At 43.8% G+C, this 13,107-nt stretch overlaps 1 protein-coding gene across 1 annotated transcript in view; it reads right to left on the bottom strand.

Moving 5' to 3' along the window:
• Positions 1–13,107, bottom strand: part of tmem8b (transmembrane protein 8B) — a 41,069-nt gene that overhangs the window by 22,903 nt on the left and 5,059 nt on the right. Inside the window, exons 2-6 of the mRNA XM_068596214.1 lie at positions 12,303–12,492; positions 11,174–11,381; positions 6,982–7,115; positions 5,593–5,861; positions 2,814–3,196 (exon numbers count right to left, since the gene is read on the bottom strand). Of these exons, the coding sequence (XP_068452315.1) occupies positions 2,814–3,196; positions 5,593–5,861; positions 6,982–7,115; positions 11,174–11,381; positions 12,303–12,492 (1,184 nt within the window). The remainder of the gene's footprint in view (positions 1–2,813; positions 3,197–5,592; positions 5,862–6,981; positions 7,116–11,173; positions 11,382–12,302; positions 12,493–13,107) is intronic.

The following is a 13,107-nucleotide window of genomic DNA, read 5'->3' as shown; positions in this document are numbered from 1 at the left end:
GACAGCATCCGGTGTCTCGAGTTCGGGTCGGTGGACCCGGAGGAGGTCGAGGTCCATTCAAGGACGCAGGAGGCAGGAGAACAGACAGGAGATCGCTACTCGCGACTAATTGCCGACGCAGGTGACGACTTTAGGACGAAGCGCGCATCAAACATGAGGTAAACGCGCCATTAAAACCCACGGCGATCTCCCCGTGAGGTGACAGCGTGGCCGCATCCGCCACGGACGTCGATCAATAAGCCATCAGATTCATTAGAGTCAATTATTTTTCATTTCCTTCGACGCTCGACTCTTCGTGCTTTCCTCTGACATTTAGGGGGAAATAAGGCTGCTTGCTTCCTCGCCGGAGGGGACAGGGGGGTAAGATGGGGAGATCGATTATCAATTTTCATCTCCGGGTGTTCGGGGGAGATGAAAGATGTGTTTATCTTCTCACAAAGCCTGCGAGCAGGGAGAGACGGCACAGGGGCTGCATGATAACGACTTCTGAACGGCCCGTTTTTAACATGTTGGGCTGCAACGTGCGAGTATTATTCATGATGGATTCGTCTATTCGCGGTTGAGTCGTTTAACATAATATAAAAAGAAAAGAAAAGCAGAAAATGTTCCCATTTGACGAGATGGAAGGGTCGGTGGTTCGATCCCCGGGTCCACTAGTCCTTGTCGTTGTGTCCTCGAGCAAGACACTTAACCCCTAATTGCTTCCCGTTGCTGTGTCTACGGTGTACAGATTGTTTTCCGTAGAAACATGGTGGCGTATACGTAGCTTAACGGCTAACGGAACTAATACAATAACGAAAACAAACTCATTCATATTTAAATCTGTTTCTTAACCCCTAATTGCTCCCCGTTGCTGTGTCTACGGTGTATAGAGCAAGAATTTAAGTGGCTTCGGATAAAAGCGTCAGCTAATTGTAATGTAATTTGCTGCCATCTAGTGGCAAAGCTGCAGAACGCATCCAACTGAAACTACCTCCCGCCGAGCTCGTAGGAGAACTACGGTGGCCTGGAGATAAAACATGAAAATGGTCTCGAAATCTAGTTTGTCCGTTATGGGCTACTGTAGAAACATGGCGACGTACACAAAGCTAAACGGCTAATGGAAATAATAAACTAAAGAAAACATACTCATTCATATTTATTCCATTTCTACTATTTTAGGAATGACTAGGCAAAATTGTCGCCGGGTTAATTTTTGAGCCATCTTTTTTGGGGTTTTAAATGAAATATATAACATACAAACAGTGATACATGGGTGTGATGGGTTTAGAGAATTTCTTTCTACTGCTTCTCAATCTCTAGACCTAAATATTTCCTGCTAACACGAGGTCTGTTCAGTAGCTGCTTTTGATTGTTTCAAACTTCTGTTTCCACATCCAAGACTCAACTTTCAATCTCACCGTTGAAGTAAAACCTTGCCAGGTGTATTTAAGGTGCTCTTTAAAGGCTTCTGAATGGACCTTGTGTTGAGATGGTGTTGTTTTTGCTTTAGAGTTATTAACGGGGCTTTTTTTACCTTCCTGCTTCTTCTCTTTGTGCTGAGCTACAGGTACCGAGGGCTAAAAATATCCTCGACCAATATCTTTTATGAACGCGGGCGGATGAAAACAATATCAATCCATCTCCCACGCAGACAGCGGAGAAAATAAAAAATAGGGTATTCTTTGAACTGAACAATGACATCCGTCAGGGTTTTATGTCTCGTCCTCGAGTTGCCGCCACACTGGCTGGCTCTCTGTTTGGGAGTAACATGTGCAAAAAGTCCATCTGCCAGCCTTTGGCTCTCCAGTTCCCGGCTCCCTGCAGACCTCCGGTCCCTGGCGCCATCGCTTCCTGAACGGCAGCTTAACAGAGACGCATCAAATGCTGCTCGGCTGATATTTGTATTTCGTTAGCTCTTAATCAGAGGCGTATGTCACGAGCCTGTTTCACTGCTCGTACAGTCTGTGACTGTAGGAGCATCCATAGTTAGCATGCTAGCTCAGACAGACACATTAAATCAAGAGAGTCCTTTTCTATAGACTTCTGTACAACCAGAGTCATTTTCTTTAGACTTCTATACAACCAAAGTCATTTTCCTATGACTTCTATACAACCAGAGTCATTTTCTTTAGACTTCAATACAACTAGAGTCATTTTCTTTAGACTTATATATAACCAGTCATTTTCTATAGACTTCTATACAACCAGAGTCATTTTCTATAGACTTCTATACAACCAGAGTCATTTGTTATAGACTCCTATACAACCTGAATCATTTTCTATAGACTTCTATACAACCAGAATCATTTTCTATAGACTTCTATACAACCAGAGGAGTTGCTTTTTGGTGGTCAGGAGAGAGAATGCAGCTTTAACACATGAAGCATAGACTTCTATACAACCAGAGGAGTCGCCCCCTGGTGGTCAGGAGAGAGAATGAAGCTTTAACACATGAAGCATAGACTTCTATACAACCAGAAGAGTCGCCCCCTGGTGGGTAGGAGAGAGAATGCAGCTTTAACACATGAAGCATAGACTTCTATACAACCAGAGGAGTCGCCCCCTGGTGGTCAGGAGAGAGAATGCAGCTTTAACACATGAAGCATAGTTTCCGCCTGATACAAATATATTTTTGTTCACTAATATAAAAAAGTAAGTGAGTATCTTAATCGTATCAGAAAACTTTAACTTTGATTTGTGTGTTATTTGTAGATTAAAAAAAAAAAAAAAACATAAAAACTAGTTTGGGTCCTTGAAAGATGTCTTTTAAATACTACAATTGGACTAAAACAAAAGGGAAACCAGCAGGAACTGGTTCTCAAGCGACTCACCATGTTGAGCTTAAGCTCCATGTTGAGAACCCCTCCGCTGTCCAGGACGGGCATCAGGTTGATGGCGAACACGGCGGCCCGGTCCGGCGGGACGGAGATGTTCGGGCCGAAGAAGACGTAGAAGTGCACGGAGAAGGTGTCCAGCTCGTTGCGCAGAGTCGGGCGGACGGGCCAGCACTTGTCGGCGTCGGCCGCGGCGGCGAGGTAGACGACGCCGTCCTCGGAGGCGCGCAGGCGGCTGGCGTTCTGCGACAGGCTGGGGAGGGCGGCCGCCGACAGCGTCTCGGACAGGGAGAAGCCCATCGCGGTGCCGAACGACTGGGGCATGTTCATGGAGGAGCCGGGCAGCGCTTGGTCCTTGGACAGATTGGACTTGGAGCAGTCTGGCCGGAGGAGAGAGACGACACAGTCATGAAGGAAATCAAGCAAACTAAAAAGCTAAAAATACACCTTTCTGTGAGGAAGGCGCTCAACAGCCATGTCTCAAACAAACAGGCAATAACCAAGTCACTTATTCTCCTCGCGTTGTTCCGCGCGCTAACTAAGCAAAAAGGGGCTCTTGCAAATGTTTGACATGATTCCCTTTGGCTGGACCCCTCAACGTTAACAGAGAGGTTTCTTTTTTTAATGAGACAAAGATTCGCAGTAATTGCAAACAGTGTGCTCTCACTTGATACGAGGCAACTCCAAGATAAATGCCCATTGATAGAAAACTATGAAGGTAGGTGTCTTTTTTACCTGAACAAATAAGTAATTTATCTCCAAATCTTTGCTCTCAATTCCAAAAATTGTCCTTAAAAAAAAAATTGCTCTCAAAACTAAATTTCCTCAAAAAAAGAAATTTGCTAAAAAATGTTTAAAAAAAACACTCTAAAAAAAAAGGTCTTAAAACTAAAATTTGCTAAAATATATATATATATATATATATATATATATATATATATATATATATATATATATATATATATATATATATATATATATATCTCTAAAAAAAAATTCTCTCGGAAAAAAAAATCTCTAAAAAAATGCTCTCAAAACTTCATTTTCCTCTGAAAAAAAAAATTGTTCCAAAAAAAAAAAAAAAAAAAAACTCTTCGCTACAACTAAAATTTGCTCGGAGAAAAAAAAAATGAAAAAAAAAGAATCTTGAAAAAAAATAAATCTCGAAAAAAAAAAAAAAACTTGCTCTCAATCCATTTTTTTTGGAAGGTTTTTTTGGGGGGACGCAATTTTTTTTTTTTGGAGAGCAAAAATTTTGAGATAATTTACTTACAAACTAGAAATGTGCTCAGGTAAAAAAGACACAAATCTACCTTCATAGTAAACTGGCAATGCACCGCCGCATGCCGCCGACCACCAAGCGGTGGGAGGGGGTGAGGGGGGGGGGGGGGGCTCAAGGCTTCTCGCGGCCCTCGTTGACGCACACAGTCGTCCCTGAAAAGGGTTTGAAGTGTTTCTGATGTCCATTCATGCCGCTGAAGCAGCACTCACGAAAGAATCTTACAGAAATACCAAACATCGCCGGCTCAAGGCGAGTGGAGGATGAGACGCGGGAAAGATCTGCGTGACATCAGCTGAGAGACACAATCGTACAGTGTATGTTTCTGTGGGATCGGGGGGGCTGCGTGTAAGCACTCAGAAAATGAATAATCCAGAGAGTCCGGCTTCCTCTCTGCCTTCCTGTCCGGGGTAACGCTCTCTTTTCTTTTCGGCGAACGCCGCTGTCTCGACGACGACGATCAATAATGAAGGGCGGCCTAGTTTTTTTGCGGCGCTTCCTGTCTGGACGTCGTCTGGGAGTTTGGGGCAGAATTTTTTTATTTTTTTTGTTCACGGCGATGACCGATAAAGAGGGGAAGGAGGTGAGGACTCCAGATGGTGTTTAAGCCCCCTTCCCTCCTTCCCTCCCTCCGAACCTGAGGTGTTCCTTCAATTCAAATTCCACAAAAGGTCAAGTCAGATCTGCCTGGCGGGCGAGGACACACACACACACACACACACACACACACACACACACACAAAGAGAGTGAATAATTAGTGTCTGCATTGCCATAGCGACAAAGTGCATGGCGCAGTGTCCGACGGAGGGAGGTGGGCGACAAAAGGGAGAGGACTTCCCACAGATTTGCGAGCCGTCCTTGAGGGAGCGAGCGTTTAAGTCCCGTTATCGGATAAAGAAAAAGAGACGAATAAGTCAAGGGACGTTTCCTCAAAGGACCTCCGAAACCACGACGGTGATTAACTTCATTTAAACTGCTGAAATACAGCGAAGCCTTATGGGAAGAAGTGAACTGTTAAGGTTCATTATTATTACATAAACCCCGTAAGTACACTTTAAAACAATAAGGAAATAAAGGAAATAGCAATGGGCCCAGGATAGAGCCTTGTGGGACGCCTGTGGACAAATGCAGGGCAGTAGATTGATTGTTGTACTGTGATCTATTTAGCAAATGTGATTCAATCCATTTAAATGCACCTGAGGGGAAATTGTAGCTGGGCAAGTTGAACAAAAGAACAGTTTGATTAACAAAGTCAAAGCCTTCTGGAGATCAAGAACTACGCTAGAAATCACATTTTCCTTTCTGTGAAGAAGCCGAATTGCATTGGATGAAGGGCAAAAGGACTAATAAAGCATGTAGAATATTTGCGTGTAGTAGATTAGTACCTGAAATATCAGAATGCGACTTTTGCATATAGCAAGCTTTAAATAAAATACATTCAAAATGAAAAAAAAAGACTCATTAATGGTATTTTTTGCGCGTGGAACGCAGCTCACCCGTGACCTGCACCCCGATGCGGAAGTAGACGTTGGCGTTGCTGGGGTACCGCTCCACCAGGACGTAGTACCACTGCTCCCAGGCCGGGCCGACGGCCTCCAGCTCACACGGGCTCCAGTCCCGGCAGTCCAGCGCGCTGGAGTTGTGCACCGGCGGCGCCCGAGCTCGCAGCTTCAGCACCGCTGGGCAGCCGGCAGCGCTGCGGTTCCTGGAGCCGCAGTTCAGCAGCTGCACCGTCACCTTGGAGATGTAGTTGGGGATGAAGACTCTGCACACACACACAAACACACACACACACACACACACACACACACACACATGCACAGACACACATGCACAGACACACACATACACGCATGCAATGCACACACACATGCACACACATGCACATACAGACATACACACACACATGAACACATACAGACACACGCACACATGCATGCAAACACACACGCACACACACACACATGCACATGCACACAGACACACACACATGCACACAGACACATAAACATGCACGCACACACAGACACATATACACACCCATACAGACACACGCACACGGACACGGACACACACACATGCACACAAAGACACATATACACACACATACAGACACACGCACACACACACAAAACACACAGACACATATACACACACACAAAACGCACACGGACACACGCACACAGACACATATACACACACATATAGACACACACGCACAGACACACACACACGCACACATACACAGACACACACACACACACACAGGCGTGTTTTAGGGCGAGATAACAACAACCTCGGCTACACACTACAACACACAGCCCTTTGTGTGTGAAGTATATATTTATTATATTTGAGTGAATACTTCACAGAGAGAGTTTTAATTTGACTTTCATGGTCATGTGACGCTGATTGTTGTTTCAGAAGCAGATGAAGCCGCAGGAATAATAATAAAAATGCACTAGTTTGAATTTTAATGTCTTTATTTGTCTCTTTATTAACAATACTGACATTCACACACTGCTTTCATTTCATAAGAATAACAAATAAATCCACACAGGCGATATGTGTTTATGTGTAAACACGCTGCATATGGAATATCCACAGAACAAACATTCACTCTGCAAATATTAGAGAAAAACTCAAATAGTTTTCTCTCTCACCACCGACAGAGCGTGAACCTTCAGAACATTAATATTCCTCTGCTCACAACACGTTTAGATGAGTTTTCTAGAGAAGACGAAGTTAATAAAGACGCTCAGGACATGAGCACGCACTTAGAAATAGCTTTTTTTTTCTATTTAAATTAACTGCAGCGGGTAGACTGCAAAAAAAAAGTGTATTTTCTCTTTTCACATCCTGGCCTTTCAGCCTGGGAGACGTACTTGTAGAGGGCGGATCTGTTGTGCACGGGGATCATCTGGTCGATGAAGTATCCGGGGTACAGCACGGAGATCCCAACGAGCCTCTGGACGATGAGCTGCGGCTGGAACAGGTACTGGCACTCCTCCGACAAACCCTGCAGACGACACGCAGGGCGCAGTTAACCCACGCGCTCCTGAAAACGCTGCACAGGCGATTCAGACACCAGCAGGCTATGAAGGTGGGTTTGTGTCTTTTTTTACCCGCGCAAATTCTAGTTTGTTAGTTAATTATCTCCAAATCTTTGCACTCAATTCCAAAAAATGTTTAAAACTAAATTTCCTCTCAAAAAAAGAAATTGGCTCTAAAAAAATTTTTTTTTTTTTAAACGCTCTCAAAAAAAATCTTAAAACTAAAATTTGCTCCAAAAAAAATATATCCCAAAAAAAATATCTTGGAAAAAAAAATTATCTCGAAAAAAAAAGCTCCCAAAAAAATTTCTCACAAAACTAATTTTCCTCTCAAAAAAAGAAATTTGCTCTAAAAAAAAAAAAAAAAAAAAAAACTCTTAAAACTAAAATTTGCTCGAAAAAAAAATCTCTCAAAAAAAATCTCTAAAAACCAAATTTCCCTTTCAAAAATAAAAATTTGCTCTAAAAAAAACAACAAAAAAACAACTTAATACTAAAATTTGCTCTAAAAAAAAATATCTCGAAAAAAAACCTTTTTTTTTAAGAGATTTTTTTTTTTGAGAGTAATTTTTTATTTGGGGCGCAATTTTTTTTTGAAGAGCAAAAATTTGGAGATAATTTACTTACAAACTAGAAATTTGCTCGGGTAAAAAAGACACAAATCTACCTTCACAGCAGACCGGCTGGCTGCTAATGGACTGTGTGTGTGTGTGTGTGTGTGTGTGTGTGTGTGTGTGTGTGTGTGTGAAGCCTGTCAGCCTCCCTCTCATCGTTCCTTCCTCACCGTCAAAGCTCAAAAGTGAGTTGAGTGGACAGAACCTCAGGGGACCCCGAATCGTTCCCCGAATCGTTCCCCGAATCGTTCCCCGAATCGTTCCCCGAATCGTTCCCCCGCACTTTATCCGCTGGAGAACTTTGAAAGGAATCCACACGCGCCGCCATTTGCAAAGCACAGGTGTGAATGCCAAACGAGGCCCTTCGTTCCCGTCAGCGGCTCGCTGACCCCGCCCGCTCCGGCCGCAATCACCGCGGCGCGTCATTAGTCCGGGCGCCGCCGGGGCGACCTTGTGATTTATGGCGGCCTGTCAGATGGACCTGCACAGGAGCCCGGTGTCAGAGAGGCTGTGCTCTCTAATTAAGGCTCGACCATGAAGAAGGAGGGCTTTAAGAAGGAGCGGGCAATGTTTTAACACTGCGTTGTGTTCAATGTCTTTAAACTTCATGACGAGAAACATGTTGACGAGACAACGGCGTCATGTGTCGCCTCTGATGCGAGTAGATCTCTGATGAAGTGGGACCATGTGGCGCTCAAAGCCAAGAGAAAGATTACATTTTGAAGACGTCTCGTTCCAGAAAACTCGACCTTTGTTGCTCCAGACGACCCGCAGACTTCGTCCTGAGCAGTTTTGCGTCGGGAACTATTTTCTTTCAACTGCTATTTAACTGAAGGCGGTCAGAAAAACATGAGGCGAAAAAGCCTTACAGTGTAAAAGGACTCTTTCTTTTAGGCCCTGCAGCGCGTGACCCCGCTGGAAACCCGGACTATTGTGTTACTTTAAGCTCCTTCAGTCCGAACGACCCACTGAGACCACGAGCCGTCAGGGTATCCACTTTATTAGGTACACCTGAACAATCTAATGCAATCCTCCGCAACGGTGCAGCAGTAAATGCAACATTTAACGAGCTCGTGTGCAGCTTTATTAAACTCTGTGGTCGTTTCAAAGTCTGTAGTTACTCCTTGTTGTTGCATCGCCTTGCTTTATATTCTGGCGTCTTGAACGCGCCCCGTTATAACGAGCCGGGGAGGAAAACCTTTCATTATCATTTTAAGGCTCACAAAGGAAGTATTTATGAGCAAAGATGACGTTTAATAAAGAATGATGCTCATTCACAACACATATTAACATTTGAATTAGTAACTGTGAGAAACATAAATACAAATAAAGACACTTAATTGCAGCTTTTAGAGACTGTTTTCTTCTATATTTACAGACTGTCTTCTATATTTACAGACTGGGACTGAACCCTGCGTCCTACTGGCTGGCCAACATCCAGCATTTATTAATAATAACCTAATATATCACGTTCAAAGATTGATTTTAATGAGCATCATAAAAACTGTAATGAGACGCTGGAGTGGCTCACTATCGCCTCTCAGGGCACAAGTGGTATTACAAGACAGGACGGGCGGAAGCTAGCTGGTTAGCATGCTAATTACAGTAGCTCAACTTCGCCATCTTTTTATATCCTGGCCCGTATGAAGAAACGCCAAATAGATAAATATGTTTGATGATTAATTAATTCCAAGGAGGCATCCAGGTCAAATAATTGTCTTAAAATAATTGCCTTAAATATATATATGAATGATCAAAAACAGCAAATCTGGACTCCCATCTTGCGAGGCCACATTTCAGCGAGTCAAAGATCGTAATGTAAATGATGCGTTTGGCAGAAAACAGAGTTCTGGCGTCTTTGTTCTTAGTTTTCTAAATCCTCGCTCCCTCTGTGTGCAGGATTGCTCAGTATGTGACAGATATTGTTATGAATGCGCCGTGCGTTCCTCTCTGAACTGATCGCATCGCATCTCAGGCCGTCTGAAGAAAAGAAAAAATGCTTCAGAATGCAGAAAAGATGTTTTCCATCCTCGCGGCGTGTCATTGGATGCCGGCGACATTTGAGCCGCGACGAACCAATTCTCTCTTCTTTTTTTTCTGCGCGCGCCGGGTCGACAGACGCTTTGATGGTATTTTCTGATTGTCGTGTGTTTCCAGGTGCGCTTGTGCCAGCCAGTGGGAAAGCAACAAAGGAAACACAACTGCTCGCCAAGCCGGCGACAAATGAATTGCCTGAAAATGGAAATCAGCAGGTGTTTTTTTTATGTGGCCAAATAGAAAAACATGATGAGATGAAGAAGTCTCTAAAGGTCTGCAGAACACGCACAGAATACTAATCACAGATATCACTTGCATCATTTTTTATTAGGGTCTTTTCTATCTTGCAGGGGAGGTAAGTAACCGTGAGGAAAATATTCCAGATGAAGATCCCGTTTAACTTCTCGGGATTAATTTCTTTCTCATCCTGCACCTGATTATCGAGGAAACAAGTCTCTTTTTTTAAACGTAAACTTAATTATCTCCGCAACCACAACGTTTATTAACTTACTTTAAAGTGCTACAACACTGTAGCCCTTGTTATAATATATATAAATTAATAAATGTAACTGTTAAATTTAAGTACTTACATAACTCTGTGAACTTGCTGCAGCGACCGTAACGCTTCTCTAAACTCGTGATAAGTTTGATTTCACTCACAAACACGTCCACGTCACCGTGAGGCTCGTGGGAATCCAACAAAGTAACCCATGTCCTTACAAACCTCCTTTTAGTTCCTGTAAATAAACTGTTTTGAGGGCGGATGCTTCCCTGAGGTCGTAGAGCACCAGCAGAAGCTCCTGAAGATTTAAAGCCGCAGTGCGCAAAAATGTTTTCTCATTTTTGACTAAAACACCTTCCCAACATGTCAAAGCTTTGTTTTGCAGTGTTTTTTGTTGCAGAGTTGGTCCTAACTTTTCTAAAAATGTGTTATTAGTATGTGGGATGTTGTTGACAGTGACTCGAGCTTTTAACCTTAAACCTGACTCTAAACCACCTGAGCTTTAGGGCGGGGCATCCTTTAACCCTTTCACGGTGTGTTTCCCGATCGTCAAAGTTCATTTCAATCATTTTTCCCCCACTAATATCCCACTTTAGCGTTTGGTTTTACTTCTAATGTCACTTCTGGTTGCAGAAACCAATTCACTGTCAACCAACAACCGTCACCACAAACCAACGGGTGACGTCACGGAGACTATGTGCACTTTAGGATCGATCCGCTGGATAATTTAAAGCACCTTCTGTTCATGGAGGCGGACCTCTGGGAGATGCAGTGCAGCAACAACAGATTGACCAACGCCGGCAGCAGCAGCAGCAGCAACATTGCCTCAGACGGCTCCTCAGGGAGCTCTGCGGCAGATGTTCAGCCTCACCTTCACTGAGATCTTGCCTTCGTCTTTGGGCAGATGCGCGGCGAGGAACCAGTCCCCGGGCAGCGGGCTGGTCACGTTGAACGCTCCCGTGGTTCGGTTGGGAAGCGTCCAGGTGAGCGTCACGGCGAAGGATCCCGGCACGGCCGTGTCCCGAGGGAAGCGGGTGGCCAGCGGGTTGATGACGGGAGGAGCCCCGGACCTGAAGTACCTGTTGATCGCCGACAACGCACAACATCACAAACACGACTAAATACGCCGAATGCAGACTCAGGCACGATTATAAGTTCAATGCAGGTTTTAACCGCTTGGAAACAGTGATAAAAAATCCTCCCGCGCACATTTTAATACCCAGCATGCCCCATTCAGACAATATTTTGGCATAAAATACGTAATTCTTCCATTTTTTAACCGAACGACAGTTTTTTGACTGAAGCTCCTTCCCAACAGACCAAGACTTTGTTTTATTGTGATTTTTGTTGCAGATTCTGATTCTTTAGGTCCTAATCTTTCCAAATCTTTCCACCATTAACTATCAATAAGACACCTTTTTGGAAAGATAAGGACCTAAAGAATCAGAATCTGCAACAAAAATCACAATAAAACAAAGTATTGACCTGTTAGGAAGGAGTGTCAGTCAAAAAACTGTGTCGTTGGGTTAAAAAATTTGAAAATTTACATATTTTATGCCAAAAGATTGTCTGAATGCGGCATGCTAGGACTTAAAATGGGCGCAGGAGGATTTTCGCACTGTTTACAGAAGGTTAAAAGTGATTGATTTTTGCAGATATACATTTTTTCCCCAAGACTTTGCTGAACAAATACATACAATAAACACAAATATTGTAATTAATTCGGGGTTCCTACGAAGACTCAAACACAGAAGAAAAAGAGCCCAAAATTGATTTCACGGTTCTCAACAGGCCGTCCTTGTGCTGCCGGTATCGTCGCTGACGCTAGCTGCTACAACGCCTTTCTCTCCACCCAAAGGCGAAGGGTATAAGACGCTTATTGTCTATTTATACCCTCGAGAGGGACTTCAACTTCTAAGTGCTCCAATCCAACAAGAGCAGAAGACTTCAAACTGAACACGAGCAGCTCCAGAAAGAGGAGTAAAGACTCGTCAGCTCACACGGTCACGTTGCGGTTCGGGCAGCTGTCTCCAAACGTGCCGCCTTGCTCCTTGAAGGTGATGAGGTTCCATACGGCCATCATGGTGTCGTCAGGCACATTGAAGTGGAACAGCTCCACGCTGGCGAAGGAGTTGAAAGCGTTGAGCTTACGAGGCGTGCGGGTGAAGTATTCGGTCACAAAAAGGCAATCTGTGGGCGAGGAGGAGAGATGAACGTCAGCAACACACACGAGATGTCCTCAATCACAAAAACCTCATTTAAAAATATCACTATTACTATTGCCGTCCCTGTGAAACGGAACAGAATGAACAGAATGCTACGCTAACGTACTCCGCTAACATTAGCCCCGCGGGTTTATAATGTGTAAGCGTAACGTTTTTAGAAACGGACGTCTCCGGGTAACGAATATCACGATGACTATTGCCGTTCTTGTAAAATGGAACAGAATGCTACGCTAACATACACTGCTAACATTAGCGCCGAAGATTTTTTTGTGTGGAAATGTAACGTTTTTAGAAACGTACATCTCCTTCTAATGTCTCCGGGTAACGAGAATGAGCAGAATGCTATGCTAACGTGCTGCGCTAACATTAGCCCTGCAGGGTTTTTATTGTGGAAATGTAACATTTTTAGAAACGTACATCTCCTTCTAACATTTCCGGGTAACGAGAATGAACCGAATGTTTTGCTAACGTACGTCGCTAACATTAGCCCCGCGGGGTTTTCATTGTGGAAACGTAACGTTTTTCGAAACGTACGTCTCCTTACAACGTCTCCGGGTAACGAGAATGAACCGAATGCTAC

Source organism: Clinocottus analis, unplaced genomic scaffold (genome assembly GCF_023055335.1).
Source record: "Clinocottus analis isolate CAN_PGR_092001 unplaced genomic scaffold, fCliAna1.0.p SCAF_35, whole genome shotgun sequence".
Taxonomy (NCBI): Eukaryota; Metazoa; Chordata; class Actinopteri; order Perciformes; family Cottidae; genus Clinocottus; species Clinocottus analis.
This window is presented reverse-complemented; position numbering and strand designations above follow the sequence as displayed.